Source organism: Falco peregrinus, chromosome 16 (assembly GCF_023634155.1).
Source record: "Falco peregrinus isolate bFalPer1 chromosome 16, bFalPer1.pri, whole genome shotgun sequence".
Lineage (NCBI taxonomy): Eukaryota > Metazoa > Chordata > Aves > Falconiformes > Falconidae > Falco > Falco peregrinus.
The window spans coordinates 704,003-720,969 of NC_073736.1; the positions used below are offsets into that span (position 1 = coordinate 704,003).

Consider the following 16,967-nt stretch of genomic DNA (forward strand, 5'->3'; position numbering starts at 1 on the left):
TCCTTATGGCCAGCCTAAGGAAAACTCTTTGATATGAATGCAAGGGATCCAAGAGAATTAATGTTAGTCTAATTAATGCTTCAGCAGTCTCATCCAAATACAATAGCGAGCTATCATCGCTCTGGTTGCAATGATCGTAACATTTCTGTGCCAAATGACTCAGTGCTAATTTCCATAGTAGTATAGTTAAAGCTGATACACAGAAAATATCTCTGGTGTGATGCTCAACCTACTATGCATTGCTGCACTGAGGTGCCAGCATCCCGATTTTGTTGCTGGGAAGTGTGCATTGTCCTGGGAAGTGAAGGGGGGCTTTTCTCCTCAGATCTGTGTAGGCTCAGGGTCTTTTTTGTATGTTTCAATCCTGTGTGTGCAAGTGGGATATACTCATCATCTCTATTAGTTCACAGGGTTAGTTATACCCTAATTACTTGGATTTGTTGGTCCTCTTATGTGGCAATAACCATACAACTGCACAAGGTTATAACAAATCAGGTATTAATATAATTAAAACAAGCTCAAAACGATGGACCGCAGGCACCTGACCTGTGCATGAAGTTGGTCAAAACAGCAGGACAAGCAGGACAAAACAGCCATCTGATCCTAGACTAAGTTGCAGGCACAGCAAACTATTCTGAACTATTTTGGCAAATTTAGCTAGATCTGCTTGAGATCAGCAAAAGCCAGACAAGTCCTGATGAGTCCTGAGGCTTAGTATGTCTAATTATTGTTACAGTGTCTTGGTCCTATTACTAACACATGGCAACACCACACTGGCTGGGCAGAAGATCTACAGTCCTACCAGATACCAGGAGAGAAAATAAATTAATTAAAAAACAATGAGAAGAGTGGGACCCTATGCATTGGCAGACCTGTCTTTTCCATGTTACCATGAAAAGTGTCCTGTTTACTCGCCATGTGATGAGCTCACCTTCTGCACATGGAAAACTTGCAGCAGCTTTCTGTCCCCCCCAATGGGTGAGACCTCACTTGCTCTAATCCTTAGCAGCTCTGGAGAATTCCCACAGCCTCCAACATCTCAATTAGTTGGCCTGTCCAGCCACATCATCCTGCAGCAAGGAGCTCCCAAAGAGCAGCTAGTGGTGGGGAAGAAACCCTGTGCCATCAGGCATCAGGTGATGTTCCCCCATATTCTTGCATCACGGAACAGGGCCAAGAAAGAGGAAAGTCACTAGAGCAATCCAGTGGTAGCACTAGGTGGTAAAGTATTTCAGGCTTCTACCCTTCTGCAAGGACTAGCCTGGCACAGGGCTGTGGTACCTGACCTCCATATGCCATCCCCCTCCTGACTCTCACTCTGCTGCTTGCCTTATCCCAGAGAGTTCACAAAAGAGCGTGAGAAGGCCAAGTCACGGGGCACATTTCAGAAGTTGCGGGAGAAGCAGCAACTGGAGGAGGATCTGAAGGGCTACATGGACTGGATCACCCACGCTGAGGTCATGGACGGTGACCGGGCCAGAGGAGAAGGTACCAGAAGGGTCAAAGACCCTTAGCATGCGGGTTGTGTTTCTAACGCTAACCCAGAGAGGCAGGGTAGAAACCTTTGAAGAAATCACAGGCTCATTTTGCTTGAAAACCTATGAAACAAAATGCTTTGACTTCTGCAGAGTGGTTTCCTTTTTGTTTTCTTTTTTTTTCTTTCCTGAATCATTTTATTGAATCTCACCCAAACTAGCAATAACTTGGCCCTCATACTAAATCTCCACCTCAACCACTGTATTTAATACTTGCAGACTACTAGCAAGCCCTAGGTCTCCTTTGGCAAAATGTACTTGAAATGGCCAGGAGAAGCCAAGAGGGGCATTTGTCTTTTGGTGTGCAGGGGCAGAGTGCAGGGTTACTAGCTCAAACACTAACAGGTGCATGACTTTCTTGCCATTGCTTGACAATTTTAAGGATTAGAAGTGGCTCAGGGAAGAAGGTGAATATACAAGCATCTAGCCAAAGGCTCAGCAAGGCCTGGGGAGCTCTGCCACTGATTTGCTATATCTGCTAAGTGAAATAATTTTTCACCCTGCCTAGTGAAATAACTTTTGATGCCTCAAGATGAGCAATATATGTGTGCAGAGAGCCTTGGGAAACAGCGGGAAAGACAAAATGCCTTTTCCACACCTGTGACCAGTGCTCTTACAAACCCCTTGTTGTTCAGCATTTGCTCAGATCACAACTGACCCCAGTTTTCTCCATGCTGGGAGTGTCCTGCACTGAGGGAGCCTATGTACACCCTGCTGTTTCTTCAGGCTGCCTCTCTGGGTTGCTGCTGCTCTTGCTGCAGGACAGGTGTTCCTGGTGCCTCCTACTTGGTTTGCACTTGACATTCAAAACCTTCTGTGCGAACTCACTGCTGTCTCCCCGGGACAGCATTTCTTGATTTCACATCTGATGGGGAAGCTCTTTGTGCTGTGCTCCTAGGAGAGGTTCCCTCCGATATGTTCTTCCCAAGGGCTCCAAGGAAAGCCTGGGATGTCATTCCCTCCTTAGGTATGATGGCATCAGACGAAGGAGGGTCAGAGACAGAGAGCTTGTATGAAATTGAGGGCATGAACAAGTGGATTCTCTACTTGTAAGTATTCACTGGTTGAACCATCTGCTGCTCTGCACAGTCTCTCGCTTGCTGTCCTGGCTGGGCCAGGCTTTCTTGTCACGCACTGGTTTCTGGGGGAGAGCCAGGGGCTGTGTGCTCAGGAGATGATGCAAACATTGTGGACAGCAAACAGGGAATTTTGCTCTGGTACTGACAAAAAGCCACTTCAAGGTGAACAGCCTCTTCACTTTAGGACCAGTATCAGAGCATATCATGGCCTATCAGCATGTCTTGGGGTTTAGAACCTGTGGCTGTAGCCATCAATCAGCGGTCACTGTAGGCCAAAAAGGAGCGGGAGGTGTTTGTGTGAATGGACTGCAATTTCTGAGTGAATGCATCAAGTACCAGGGGCAGGGTTATGTTCCTCAGACATTTTCAGGGAAGGCCCCTGGAGAAAGAAGCGGGAGTGGCTTTGCTCTGCAGCCTGCAGGCACAGCCCTGGGCCAAGCAGGACCTGGCTGGCCAGCCCTGCTGACCCATTGGCTGTCTCTCCAGCCGTCAGTGGAGGCGTTGGAACCGAATGTTTCGCAGGAAGTGCAGGGATGTGGTGAAGTCCAGGTTCTTCTACTGGCTTGTCATCCTTCTGGTGGCACTGAACACCCTCTCCATCGCCTCTGAGCACCACTTCCAGCCAGAATGGCTGACACATGTGCAAGGTGAGCAAAGAGTCTAAAGGAGAAGGAGAGCCTGGGACACTCTGCTGCGCTGGAGGCATGCTTGAATTCTTACTGTGCATGCACAGCCACGCTGGCATGGCACAGGGGCTGTTAGACACATGCAGACTTGCTCATGCACACAAACACAGACTGCACACAAGTGTGTATACATCCCCACTGCATAGTCACACAATTGCACGTTGAACATCCGTGGTGCATATGCCTATACATGCACAGTGTATATATTCTTAGGGACATGGGTTTGCATGGTGAACACACACAAAGTGTATACATTTACACCTGTATGTGCATAGTACACGCAAACACACATTGCATACACTTGCACAGCACAGCCATACACATTTATGAGTAGTCACACTACCTGCACCCACACACATGGAAATACACACAGACACATGGAATACAGCTGTGCCACAGGTACATAGCTCAGCCACACGTATACACACACATGCATACCCCAGTACACATGCATGCACTGCGTGGATTCACATGCACGGTACAGCCACTCTCTCACATACAAGCACACAGTTGCACATCACCCTTCTCATTTTCCTCTCCTGTGTGCTCTCTGGAAAACAGCCTTTGCTGCAGCTCAGGGCCTAGTGGGCAGAGAGTGGCTCTCCTTCCCTTCCTACTGTGCCATGCTGAGATTAAGAGGTTCATGCTCTGATGGGCTGGATCTCCCACCCCAGATAATGCCAACCGGGTGCTGCTAGCACTCTTTGTGGCTGAGATGCTGCTGAAGATGTACGCGTTGGGCTTACGCCAGTACTTCATGTCCCTCTTCAACCGTTTTGACTGCTTCGTGGTGTGTGCGGGGATCTTGGAGACCATCCTAGTGGAGCTTAACACCTTGTCACCCCTGGGCATCTCTGTGCTGCGTTGCATCCGGCTCCTCCGCATCTTCAAGATCACCAGGTTGGAGAGGGAGCCCTGTGGGTGCCAGCAGCTGGCAGTCCCCAGGCATCACTGGCTTTGTCCATGGGGAGGGCTGCAGGCTGAGCAGAGCTGGTAGTTCCTGGATGGAGGAAGCTGGGGGGTGAGGGGGCGGGTCATACAGTCATTTCTGTCTCCCAGATATGGTCTGGGAGCGGTAAGGAGGACAGGGCAGTGTTTGGTTTGTTGGAAGTCTCCTGAAATCCCTCTCTTGCTCTGGGTTCTGGGGTATTGTAACTGGGGGTGCTGTGGGGCAGGACTCCTGTCTTCATTTTCTGGCACCAGCCCACTGTATGTTCATCCCCCTTCCCCACCCTGCCTGCTGGTTCTCTGTGCAGGCAGCAGGGTGTCTTACCTGTCACAACATACCGGGAGCTTCATTTCCACCTACTGGGGCCTGGCTGGAGCAGTCCTGTTGCCCAGCCTGTGAGTGGTGCTGGTTCAGAACCCCCCTTGCTGGGCTGCTGGCACATACCCTTGGGCAGGGTGGTCTGTTCCCTGTGCCTACCTGGTCCTGCCCACAGTCCTCACCTCCCGCACACTCCTGTCTTTCCTCTCCCCAGGTACTGGACATCCCTGAGCAACCTGGTAGCTTCCCTGCTGAACTCAGTCCGCTCCATTGCCTCTCTGCTCCTCCTCCTCTTCCTCTTCATCATTGTCTTTGCACTGCTGGGCATGCAGCTCTTTGGGGGCAAGTTTGACTTTGAGGACATGGAAGTGCGGCGCAGCACATTTGACAACTTTCCCCAGGCCCTCATCAGTGTCTTCCAGGTATGGGGCTGTGGGAAGTGCAGCAGGAGGCTGGAGGACAGGGTGCTGGGAGTCCTGCCTGGGCTGTGGGTCTCCAGGCAAGAGCTGGGGCTCAGAGGGAGGTGGGTTTGTGGGGGGTGATGTGGCTCTGAAGGAGGAGCGCAGGAATGGAATTGGAGTCACTAGCAGTAGTGCAAGTTCAACACTGAGTAGGGAGGTGGCATTTGGCCATGGGGCTTTAGGGGCTGTGAGAGTTTGGGTCCGGAGCCAGGAGGGAAGGATCAAGCTGTGGGGTTCTGCTGTGCTCTGCTGGGGAGGCTCTTGAGTCCCTTTTTCTTCTTCACTCTCAGATCCTGACCGGGGAGGACTGGAATTCAATCATGTACGATGGGATCATGGCCTACGGGGGTCCTTCCTTTCCGGGCATGCTGGTCTGCATCTACTTCATCATCCTCTTTGTTTGTGGGAACTGTATCCTCTGCCTGTGAAGCCAGGCCCAGGCTCCCTGTAACCCAGGCCCATAGCATCAGCTACACAGGACTGTGAAGCGGTGAAAGGTGGGGCTTCCTTAAGGTTTTCAGTGCTTGCCTTTAGCTTTTCAGTTCTAAACAATGAGGGAACAAACCCAGGCTTCAGGGCTTACACTGGTGGTGGCTGGGGTCTGGAATCTGGAGGAAAGCACATCACGAGGCAGGTTTGGATTCAGCCATCATTCAATGCAGTAACAAGACTGAGCTGGACCAACTGAACTAAGGCATAGAGGGCAGCCAGCCCAGAGCTCAGTACTCACAAATATGGGTGCAGGGTTAGGGATCACCAGCCAGGGTTATCTCAAGGGCTTATCTCCAGGAAGGTTTCTCAAGGCACCCTGGAGACCGTGGACAGCTCTGGCCACATCCTCCAAATAGGAACCAAGTTCATGTCCTTAGTGCCATCCCTCCAGATATCCTCCTCAATGTCTTCCTGGCCATTGCAGTTGATAACCTAGCTGAGGCTGAGAGCCTGACCTTAGCCCAGAAGGCCAAAGCAGAGGAACGCAAGCGGCGGAAGATGTCAAGGTGAGTGCTGCAGTCCCTGGCAGTGGAAGCTCCCAAACCAGGTGCTTTGGTACGAGGGGACAAAACGGCATTGCCTATGTCCCTGCTCAGAGTTCAGTTCCTGCTCTCTCCTTCTCTCTGCTCAGAGGTTACCCAGAGAAGTCTGAAGATGAGAAGCAGATGATGGCAAAGAAGCTTGAGCAGAAAGCAAAGGCAGAAGGGATTCCCACAACAGCCAAGGTCAGTGCTGGTGGGGCTGGGCCTTTGGGAGCCCCTGGTGAGGGACCTGGCTCATCCTCCTACCAGCCAGGGCTGACAAAGGCTTGGAGCCAGGCTGGGTCTGGACTCTTCTGGGCCAGAATCACTCCTTGCCGTAGCATCCTCTGGTGATGGGGGCACTCTGGGCCTGGGCAGGACATGTTTCCTGGTGAAACAAGTCTGTTACTGGGGTTTCTTTTCCTCTAATTCATTACCTTGGTCACAGCCACTTTTCAGTGGTTGAGATGGGCTGATGCACACCAGATGGAGGGGAGCAGAGCAGGTCAGCAGCATCCCAGACCTCCTTTATGTCCATGCCACACCTGCGTATGCAAAATCCACTATTCAGTTGTGTTGACTGCGTGTTGAGCTGCCTTTTATAAGCATCTGGCCAGCAGCTACTTCCCTATCCACTTTCCAGAGATGCCTCATGGGAACTCACTCAGGAGTCACCCCATGTCTTATTCTACCCATGGTATAGGTGCACGGCCCCAGGCTCTTGCCCAGCACACAGTCCCCTGTCTCATCCTCTTGGTATTGCTCTTTGCTCAGATTGCAGCATCCTCGAGGTGTTTCTCCTCACCCTACTCCATCCTGGGCCAGGACTCCATGTGCTCGGTCCTGTATGGGTCAAATGCAGAGACACTGCTTGCCCCACATGACTTCCAAGATTATAGGTTTTGGCCAACATACAACATTTGGCAGCAATACTAGCACACACAGCTGCATGTCCTCTCTGTCTTTCCTTTGTTTCAGTTAAAAGTGGATGAATTTGAATCCAATGTCAATGAGATCAAAGACCCCTACCCTTCTGCAGATTTCCCAGGTAAGACTTGTCTGTAGCAGAGCAGCAGGAAAGCTGGGGAGGCACTGCAGAGGGACAGTGCCAGAACCCTGGCTATGTGAGGAACAAAGGATGGGGTGACCCTCCACCAGCCTTGGGGTACTGAGGTCCTTCTGAGGCACAGATGCCAAATCAGAATTACAGGAGCAGAGGATTGTCAGTAAGGTCACATTCCCTCTCCCTCTCTGAGTGATTCTTTCCTTTTCCCTCCTCGTGGCCACCCTGCAGGTGACGATGAGGAAGATGAGCCTGAAATCCCCCTGAGTCCTCGGCCACGTCCCCTCGCAGAGCTACAGCTGAAAGAGAAGGCTGTGCCCATGCCTGAAGCCAGCTCCTTCTTCATCTTCAGCCCAACTAACAAGTAGGCACTGACCCTTCTCCTTGCCTTGTGGAGCCAGGCCTGGCCTAGGTACCTCTGGATGGGGTCCTACTTGTGTGTAACAACCAGACCTGAAGGGAGCCAGCTCACTGGAAAAATTCTTCTCTGTGGAAGGTCTGGCACAGACATCCCATTATGCCTAGGGCCTTCCTGTGTTCAGTGTTTAGCTGTAACCCTCTTCCAGGCTGCCACAGCCCTATCTGATGTCCCTCTGGCCCCTCACAGCATCTCATGCTGTTTCTGTCCCTGGCAGGTTTCGGATGCTGTGCCACAGGATTGTCAATGCCACCTGGTTCACCAACTTCATTCTGCTCTTCATTCTGCTCAGCAGCATCTCACTGGCAGCTGAGGACCCCATCCGGGCTGAGTCCTTCCGCAATCAGGTGCCTGTGTAGCTGTGAAGGGTTGGGATGGGTAGGGAGACCTCATGGAGGCCCCCAGCTCCCCACTAAGCAGAGACCTGCATGCCAGATGTCATGCCTGGGCAGGTATCGGTGATTTCATCCCTGCCTCTGGGAGGGCAGTACACTCTGGGAGGAGAGGCTGGTTGTGTTTTCCATTCAGGACACAGCTGGGACAAGTTTTTACTGCTCCATGTCTCAGTTTACTTCTGGGTGAAGAGATCCACCTGCAGGGTGCACCAGGTTACCTTGGTTCAAGGCTATGGAGGCTTACTGGAGATGCAGTCTCTGGGGTGTCTCACAGGAGGCAGCTTCCCAGGGCACTCGGTGCTTTTGGGGATCAGGTGCTTTCAGGTGAATCAAGTCAAGCCTCACTCGCTTGGAAACTGTGCTTTGTCTGAGGCTGCAGGTTGGACCATGCACTGGGGAAAATCAGCAAAGCTAAGGGAAGTCAGGAGTCTTCTTGGCAGTGGGTTTTGCAGGCTCTGTTGAGCTAGGTAGGATCCCCAGTCCACAGAGTGGAGGGCAAAATCACAGTGCCAGGATGTTTGAACACACTGGAGCATTTCCCACATTGCCCAAATCTCATCCAGTTCTGGTGCTTCTGTTCCCAGATTCTCGGATACTTTGACATTGGTTTCACCTCTGTCTTCACAGTCGAAATAGTCTTGAAGGTGAGTTTCTCTGCCCTGTGGGACTGGCCACACACGTGACACAGTGCATGGGTCTAAACTGTCCTGGCCATGGGCACTCATGCTTTTTGGGTGCAAACTCCAGGTCCCAGCAAGGGCAAGCTGCCAGCTGACCCTCACATCCCCAGAGTTCATGCAGTCTAGGTGGTATGCAACCTGTCCCAGAGGCCACGTGTCCCTCCAGTAAGGAGGCAGCCAAGTCAGCTGTGCTGTGACACAGATGGATAGATGGGCCATGGCACCAGCATTTTCATTCTGACAATGCCCTTAAGAAAAGTTTTGAGAAAGGGAAAGCAATGGAAATCTGTGGAGTAAAACAGTAGTTCAAGCAGCTGCTGCATGTTGCTCCCACTCCAAGTCTCTCTACTCTTCTTCTCTGATTTGCTGAATGACTGAGAAGTCTTGTCTCCAGACAGTACAGGACAGAGGATTTCCAGCTGAAGTCAGCTTCCTGCCTGGCTGCAGAGGTAGAGGTCTGAGCGGGATAGGGTCCCCAGGCCCCTCGTGCCTTGTCCACCCCAGGGCTGTGGAAGGACCATGACCCTAAGCCTTGCCTGGCTTCTCTCCTAACTCCTTCTGCTCCACAGATGACAGCCTACGGTGCTTTCCTGCACAAAGGCTCCTTCTGCAGGAACTCTTTCAACATCCTCGATTTGCTGGTGGTCGCTGTCTCCCTCATCTCCATGGGAATTGAGTAAGCATTTCCACACTTGACAGGGTGGGCACAGGTCTGTTTAGCCTGGCAGGGTATCTGGAGTGCTGCAGCTCTCTGAGTTGGATGGAAAAGGAGCAGCCAGCCCAAGGGCCAAGCATTAGCCCATGTGCTAGTGTCCCTAAAGTCATGCTTTACTAGTGACAGGGAGGGGGACAGGGCATGCACAACTGGGAGTCAGGGAGGCAAACTCCTTGAGTGTCAAAGGTGAAGATCTGAGCAGGAATTCCATCTGGATCTGCCTTCTCCAGCTGCCAGTGTCCCTTGGTCTTATGTGTGGTGATGGGTTAGCGATATCCGCATGTCTCTGCCATCCCTTGCCCCTCACCTCTGGTCCCAGCTTGGCCTCTATGACTGCTTGCTGGGGCTGTGTCAGGCTGGCCTGGGCAGGGGAATTGCTCCATCTCAGCTCTGCCTTCCTTCTCAGGTCCAGTGCCATCTCAGTGGTGAAGATCCTCCGGGTGCTGAGGGTGCTGAGGCCCCTGCGAGCCATTAACAGGGCAAAGGGGCTAAAGGTAAAGAGGGAGGCTGGGGCTAGGGGTCCTTGGCCCTTACAAGAGGTTATGTGGCAGACATCATGCCCTGTGGGGTTTGTGAGGCCAGGAACCCAATTCCCACTCCCCATCTGTGGAAGGAGTCTGCCCCATCCCACTGCTCTTGGCAGATTCCCACTCTTCCTGGGGCCCATCCCTGCAGTGAAAGGGTGTGGGACATGCAGCAGGGGCTTGCCCTAGGCATGCTTACCTGTGCACTGTCCTCAACCTCTGCAGCACGTGGTCCAGTGTGTATTCGTGGCCATCAAGACTATCGGTAACATTGTGGTCGTCACAACATTGCTGCAGTTCATGTTTGCCTGCATTGGAGTCCAGCTCTTCAAGGTGAGATGTGTCTCAGATGGGCAGGAAAGATGTTCTGCTCAGGCACATCCTGGACAGGCTCTCCTAGTCATAGCCCTTGGGGATGGTGCCTCTCAGTGTTGAAGTCAGCACAGGCCGTACTCTCTGCAAGAAGACCTGCCTGCACCAGACCTGCTGGCAAAAGACCTTGCGGTGAGAGGAAGGCAGGAAACACCCAGGATACTGCCAGGTCCAGACAACACATGTAAAGGGACCAGCTGCCTTGCCCCACTTTGTGCTTCAGTTTCCCCTTTCTAAGGCAGCAAGTGCTTCTGACTTCCTCCGTGCTTTGAATGCAAAGTTTCCTTTTTCACAGCACTACTCTTGCTCTCTGGACCTTGGCTGCTCCAAGGGAGAGCTGGCCCTGGCTGAGCTCAGTTTTGTTCTAATAATTGAGCTTAAATTCCCAGCCAATATGAGGAGAGCTTTCAGGACACCTTGCAGACAGAGAAGACCTGTCAGCATACCTTAACTTTTAGTTAATTCTAAGGTTGTTGCTTTCTTTCCTCTTCTCCAAATAGTTGGCTCCCAGATAGGATGAGCTAGACACTAGGCAACATTTACTTGTCTCAGCATGGGATTGACCCTAGGGTCTCCTGTGGCTCCTGAAACACTCTGTGAACTGGGTTGTGTTGGAATGCAGAGTGGGGAAGCCAGCAGTGGTGTGAGGCAGGGGCCAGAGTCAGCACAGAGGCAGGGTGGGGACTGACTGTGGGCTGTGAAAAAGTCAAAACTCCCCAGAGTTTCTGAAGTCACAGCAAAATCATAGCCTCTTCTGATCTCTGTTAAATGCAGGGCAAGTTTTATAGATGCACAGATCCATCCAAGATGACAGAGAAGGACTGCAGGTAAGAGCTCTCTGCAGCTCAGCCCCAGCAGGGCAGTGGCCAGAGATGGGAGTGGTGTGTGTGGCAGGGGTCACTTGTGTTCCTCCATGGGGATGTTGCATCAAAAATTGGACCTGAGGTCTCGTGCTGTTCTCTCTCCCGCTGGGGTAAATCAGAAACAAGTACAGGGTTATCCTCCCCTCCCAGGGATGAAAGAACCCTGGGCCAACACTGCAGCAGGTGGGCTGAAAGGGACCCTGCCTGGTGAGCACCACATCCCTTCTGCTGCAGGGGTTATTTCATCAACTACGTGGACGGGGACCCCAAGCAGATTGAGCTACAGCAGCGTGTCTGGTTGCCCAGCAACTTCCACTTCGACAATGTCTTCTCAGCCATGATGTCACTTTTCACTGTCTCCACCTTCGAGGGCTGGCCACAGTGAGTCTGGCTGCATGCGGGGCCTGCCAAGGGATGGGTCTGTGCTGGGAGCAGGTCACTGCCATAGGCCTTTACCGTGGTAAAGAAAGAAGAGCTGCCCAGGCTGAGGAGCAGGGCTAGCCATCCTGGCAGTGGCTGTGCAGCTGACAAGGTCATCCCAGCAGCCCTGTCCCACCACTGTTGGATTTGGGATGTCCCCTGAGCTCTCTGTAACCTTCAAGAGGAGATGTGGTCTTTCCCAGCTAATTAGGATCTCTGTTGCCTTGCTATCCCTCCTGTAGGCTGCTGTATATGGCTATTGACACTAACGCTGAGGATACAGGCCCTATCTACAACTATAGGGTGGAGATTGCAATGTTCTTCATCATCTACATCATCCTCATTGCCTTCTTCATGATGAATATCTTTGTGGGCTTTGTCATTGTCACTTTCCAGGAGCAGGGGGAGAGCGAGTACAAGAATTGTGAGCTGGACAAGAACCAGGTAATGGGACTGCTGGGACAGGGCAAGGTGGACCAGCCCTGGATCTGGCACTGCTGGGACTGGCTAATTTGGATCAACCCTTAGTGGTGCCACTGGTGGCGCAGAAAAGTTGAACGTGCCCCAGATCTGTTTGCTGCTGGGGCAGGGTGAGGTGGACCCAAGCCTGGCCACAGTGCAGGCCTTCCAAGGGAAGGGCAAAGTGGACCAGAACCAGGGAGTGGGCCTTCTGCTGCAAGCAGGTGCTCACACTGAGCTGGATCAGTGTTGTGCTCAGTTCTGGGCTTCCCAGTAGAAAAGTGACATGGATGTACCAGGGCGAGTCCAGCAAAGAGCCACTGATATGACTGAGGGTCTGAAGCATCTGTCATGTAAGGAGAGGCTGAGAGCTGAGTCTGGTGATGAGAAGAGAAAGCTCAAAGGGATCTTACCTATGTGTATAAATACCTAATGGGAGGGTGTAAAGAAGATGGAACCAGGCTCTTTTCGGTTGTGCTCATTTAACAGGGCAAAAGGCAATGGGCACAAACTGAAGAAAACAAGAAATTCCATTTAAACATTAAAAAAACCCTTTTTTTATGGTGAGGGTGGTCAGGCACTGAAACAGGATGCCCAGAGAGGTTGCGAAGTCTCCATCTTTGGAGGTATTCAAAACCCAGCTGGACACAGTCCTGGGCCACATGCTCTAGCTGGCCCTTCTTTAGGCAGGGAACAGTCACTAGACCATCTCCAGAGCCACTTTCCACTGTCAGCCCTTCTGTGGTGCTGGGGAACATCAAAGGTGAAAGCACCAGAAGCAAGACTGGCATCAGCAGAGGATGTGGCATGTTCTGGGAGGGACAGCTAGAGAGTTGCCTGCTGGCCCAGAGAAGGTGCTGGCATGCTCATTTGCTGAGCAAGCCTGCAGATGCAGCATGGTCACCTTGGGCTAAGGGTAGCAGGGGTCATCTGAGCTGCACATGAACTCAGCAGAAAATGCTCTGGCCTCCTGGGGAGGGAAGGGCCTGCTTAGTACCTCTCAGGTTCAGAGAGAAAACTCAGTGCCCCCTTCACCCCCGGTTCATGTGATGTCTTCAGGCTGGTCTTGGCCAGTCCTGAGAGACCCTGGGAAAGTGCCATGATAACCAGACAGGCTCTGGGCTGGAGTGGTCGGTACAAGGGCAGCATGGCAGTCTTTGGAGGCAAGCAGTGGCTTTGGAAACTTGATCCTGTGTACGTGCCCTGGGGGTGTATTTCCAGAAAGCACAGCAGATACTTGAACCATTGCTGTCCCTGGCCCATGTTGGTGAGCTAAGAGAAAAGGAGGAAATCCAGCTTGTGTCTGTGGGGACATGCAGTGTTGCCGGTGGTGCTGACTCTGTGTCTGTGCCTCTGGCACTGCCCTGTGCCCCACTGTGGGATTACACCTGCCCTCCCCTCCCCAGCGCCAGTGTGTGCAGTATGCGCTGAAGGCTCGTCCACTGCGGTGCTACATCCCCAAGAACCCCTATCAGTACCAGATCTGGTATGTGGTCACCTCCTCCTACTTTGAGTACCTCATGTTCTTCCTGATCCTGCTGAACACCATCTGCCTGGGCATGCAGGTAAGGGGCACAGTGCCCACCACGGGTGGTGGAGGAGTTTCCACAGCAGCAGGCGGGTTAGCTGAGCCCTGCCACCTCCAAGGGAGCTTCTGGGGAGAAGATCTTTCCTAAACAGCAAAGCTTGTGATGTGTGCTTACCACCCCTGGGGATAGGGGCAAAGTGGGACTGGTTAGATGTATGGAGCCCAGAGAAGGGGCTGCAAGGAAGAAATTGCCTTTTTTCTGATCATTGCTGAGCCATAGGTCTGAGGGACAGGGATCTGCATCCAGCACACACCTCTGAGTTCACAACGAAGGCTGGATCTGCCACGGGCTAACATGGTTCCTTCTGCCTTCTCGTCAGCATTACAACCAGTCTGCAGAAATGAACCACATCTCAGACATCCTCAATGTGGCCTTCACCATCCTTTTCACCCTGGAGATGATCCTCAAGCTCATGGCCTTTAAAGCCAAGGTGAGAGGAGGGCATGGTCAGGAGAGCAGGAGAGGACCTCAGTCCAGGCCAGGGGTGTCCATTAACCCTACATTTAGCATCTCTGGAGTACAAGCACCCCCAGGCCTGAAAATCCAGAGAAATTCTCCTTTTAAGACCCTTGGGGTCTCGCATGCACAGGACCTGTGAGTTTCTAGAAGGACTACTGTTTGTCAGAGCTACCATTGCTAGCCAAATCCAACCCAATCCAGTTGGCTATTGTTCCCATCTTCAAGGTCATCTGTCACTGGTGAGATCATAGCTCTAGCTACCTCAATCCACCCTTCTCATTTCACACCATCGCAAGACAGGACCAAACAATTGACCAGAGGGTGCAAGGTCTGACCACCACCCCTTCTTCTGACTCTCCCCAAGTTGGCAGAGGTCACTGGTGATTCTTCTGCCACTCCTTCCTCTGGGCACCATCATCTGTCTCCTCTTTGACTTAACCTTTGGATGTTCACTCCTCTTCTCTGGGTCTTCCCTGGCAGGGCTACTTTGGGGACCCCTGGAACGTCTTTGACTTCCTCATAGTGATTGGCAGCATCATTGACGTCATCCTCAGTGAGATTGATGTAAGTATCAGGCTGCTTGGGCACGAGGGTGTCCCTGCAGAGCACCACTGCTGACACCCACCTCAGGCTGTGCCACAGCACTTGCCCTGGGGTGAGACAGGCATGCTGGTGTGGTGTCTAGCTCTGCAGAGTGTTGGTGTCCTCTCCTCTCTCCCTGCTATGCTTGGTTCTGAGGAGGGACAAGCCAGGATCAGCCTGTGACATGGGTCTGTGGAGATCACAGCTGTGGCCCTGTGGAACTTCAAGCACTGTTTAAACATAACAGACCATCTCCAGCCAGCCAGCATGTCACAGTGGCCCCCTCCCCTCCCCTGAACCTGTAGGCACTGGGGTCCTATGGAACACAGTTTACTCACTGAGGACTGGACCACGAGTAGCAGGATGCATGCCAGCCCCTTCCCCCCTCACCCTGTCTGTCTTCCATGTGTGTGTCTGGACAGGCAGTCACCCACACATCCAGCCTCAGATCAGTGCAGGTATGAAGAAGAAGGGTTCCCACAGCTCCCTGTACCCACAGGACACTTCTGTCCCATGCCAGGAGAGGATCAGACATATCAAATTTCAAGGCATTTGCTTTGCATGTGTCTCTTTATACAGTGATACATACACATACACATACTGACTGTGTATGTGTGCATGTGTATACTCTACACATATTTCAGAAGCTCTACACCATATAAACTGCTTGGCTGGGTGGCTGCAGGCAGTGGCTATATGGTAAGTACTCTGCTGGGGAGCATTTTCAGAGCAGTGCTAGGAAGCCAGCATGCCACTCCCTTTCATAGCACTGGGACACCCGCACCTCATCCCTAGCACTGAAAATGCCCCTCTGCACAAGGAGGTCATGCTGCATTTAGCAGATCTGATGATAACCCTAGAAGCAGCTGTAGGATCGAGTAGATTATAGATTAACCCTCCCTAGTGACTTTGCATGCTGTCTCCTCTTGGGAGAAGGGCTTGCCAGCTCCAGTGCACTGCAGGGCTGTGTCTGGCAGAGATACTGCACTGCTACCCCTGCACCAGGGTATCCTTCTGCTGTTCTCTGTGCCAGGGAGAAGAGGGCATTTAGGGGCCCTTGGTGACAGTTATCTGCCAGGTATGGAGGGTGGTCCAGGCCTTACCGAGCTGGGATGAACAAAACCATCCACCTTCCTCCCCTGTGACAGCAACATGCACCTCCCTGCGCAGACTTGCATGTTGATACTGCCGTCCTCTAGCCTCTGGGCTTCTCAGCCTTGATGAGCTCCCAGATTCCATGCCAGTACCAGCAGCTTTGATCTGTCACCAGATCCTCCAGGACCCCATCCTTGGCCCCCCAGCTCTCTGCACCTGTGAACTGGGTTCCCATTGCCTGTAGGTTATAATTTCCTAATACACTATGCACTACCTCCTTCCCCATCCTGTTATCACTCAGGAATGAAGTCCAAATGGTGCTCAAGGCCCTGGACTGGGCAGAGATTTTCAGTCCTTGTGGAGTGAGAGACTGGGTCAGCTGGCACAGATGCCGAAGTACTGCTGTGCTTGCCATGGGTCTGTGGGGGTGCCCAGGGACACAGGTCATAGGCACCCGGAGGGGTCTGGTGCCCTGGCCAGGCTGGCAGGGTCTGACCCAGGTGCTGTGCCCTGCGTGCTGCAATGCTTTTGGCTGTGGCAGGGCTGTGCAGAGGGCCAGGAAGGATTTCACAAACGGCCCTATATGTCCTGAGCTTCCCTGGCCCTCTCCCGCAGGTCTGGGCGCTGCAGCAGTAGGAGCACTGGTTTCCCCACCAAGTCCCCCAGGCTCTTCAGGGACCTCCATCACAGACAGTCCTGCTCTGGCAGGTCTCATGCCGCGGTGACCATTTATGTCTCCTCCTGAGAGCAGGGCCCCTCCCAGCTGCCACCTCCATGTGCTTTCTTCTCTATCCAGCCCACATCTTTACTAGCATCACCAAGCTTTTCTCAGCCATCTGGTGATGTGCAGGAGGATTAGGAGGTGGGAGGGCAAACTCACACACCCCCCCCCCTTCTGGTAAGTGTCCTCCCTGCTGAGAGGTCAGTACAAGGTGGATCTGTTACCTATGGCCCCCAGGAGCTGTTTGCAACCACTGCAACCCATCACAGATCACCTTGCAGGTGCAGGCAGACCTTGGGGGGCTACAGTGTTTTCAGGAGGATGGCCTTCACAAAACAAGCTTGCACTGTGGTACAGGGGTGGTGAGTGACACCTCGCAGCAGCTGTGCCATTCCTGGTAGCAGCCAGGCACTCTGGTTTGCAAAGTCTGTCCTCTCCTCTCTCTTTCCATTCTGCCTCTTTTTTTCTCCTCCCTCATGTCTCTGTGTGTGGCTGTCAGGGTGAGGTGGTGGGGAGAATTGTGCTGTCAGGAGCTCTCTGCTAGCCACCACAGCCAGATCTTCATGGTTGT

General features: G+C 52.6%; 1 protein-coding gene across 31 annotated transcripts in view; it reads left to right on the plus strand.

Annotated features, from left to right (window-relative positions):
* CACNA1S (calcium voltage-gated channel subunit alpha1 S) overlaps positions 1 to 16,967 on the plus strand; it is a 71,015-nt gene that overhangs the window by 38,276 nt on the left and 15,772 nt on the right. For 30 of the 31 annotated variants that reach the window (XR_008749974.1, XR_008749975.1, XR_008749973.1 and 27 more), the window contains 21 exons: positions 1,340 to 1,488; positions 2,503 to 2,584; positions 3,101 to 3,261; positions 3,975 to 4,200; positions 4,782 to 4,989; positions 5,319 to 5,439; positions 5,912 to 6,026; positions 6,152 to 6,245; positions 7,020 to 7,089; positions 7,336 to 7,468; positions 7,740 to 7,869; positions 8,502 to 8,561; positions 9,167 to 9,273; positions 9,719 to 9,806; positions 10,062 to 10,169; positions 10,983 to 11,035; positions 11,306 to 11,452; positions 11,734 to 11,935; positions 13,357 to 13,515; positions 13,859 to 13,969; positions 14,479 to 14,562. Coding sequence is in view for 28 of the 31 variants with exons in the window: in XM_055819848.1 (XP_055675823.1) it covers positions 1,340 to 1,488; positions 2,503 to 2,584; positions 3,101 to 3,261; positions 3,975 to 4,200; positions 4,782 to 4,989; positions 5,319 to 5,439; positions 5,912 to 6,026; positions 6,152 to 6,245; positions 7,020 to 7,089; positions 7,336 to 7,468; positions 7,740 to 7,869; positions 8,502 to 8,561; positions 9,167 to 9,273; positions 9,719 to 9,806; positions 10,062 to 10,169; positions 10,983 to 11,035; positions 11,306 to 11,452; positions 11,734 to 11,935; positions 13,357 to 13,515; positions 13,859 to 13,969; positions 14,479 to 14,562 (2,608 nt within the window). In the remaining 3 variants the exon portion in view is untranslated. The remainder of the gene's footprint in view (positions 1 to 1,339; positions 1,489 to 2,502; positions 2,585 to 3,100; positions 3,262 to 3,974; positions 4,201 to 4,781; positions 4,990 to 5,318; positions 5,440 to 5,911; positions 6,027 to 6,151; positions 6,246 to 7,019; positions 7,090 to 7,335; positions 7,469 to 7,739; positions 7,870 to 8,501; positions 8,562 to 9,166; positions 9,274 to 9,718; positions 9,807 to 10,061; positions 10,170 to 10,982; positions 11,036 to 11,305; positions 11,453 to 11,733; positions 11,936 to 13,356; positions 13,516 to 13,858; positions 13,970 to 14,478; positions 14,563 to 16,967) is intronic. The other variant, XM_055819840.1, reaches the window with a different exon arrangement.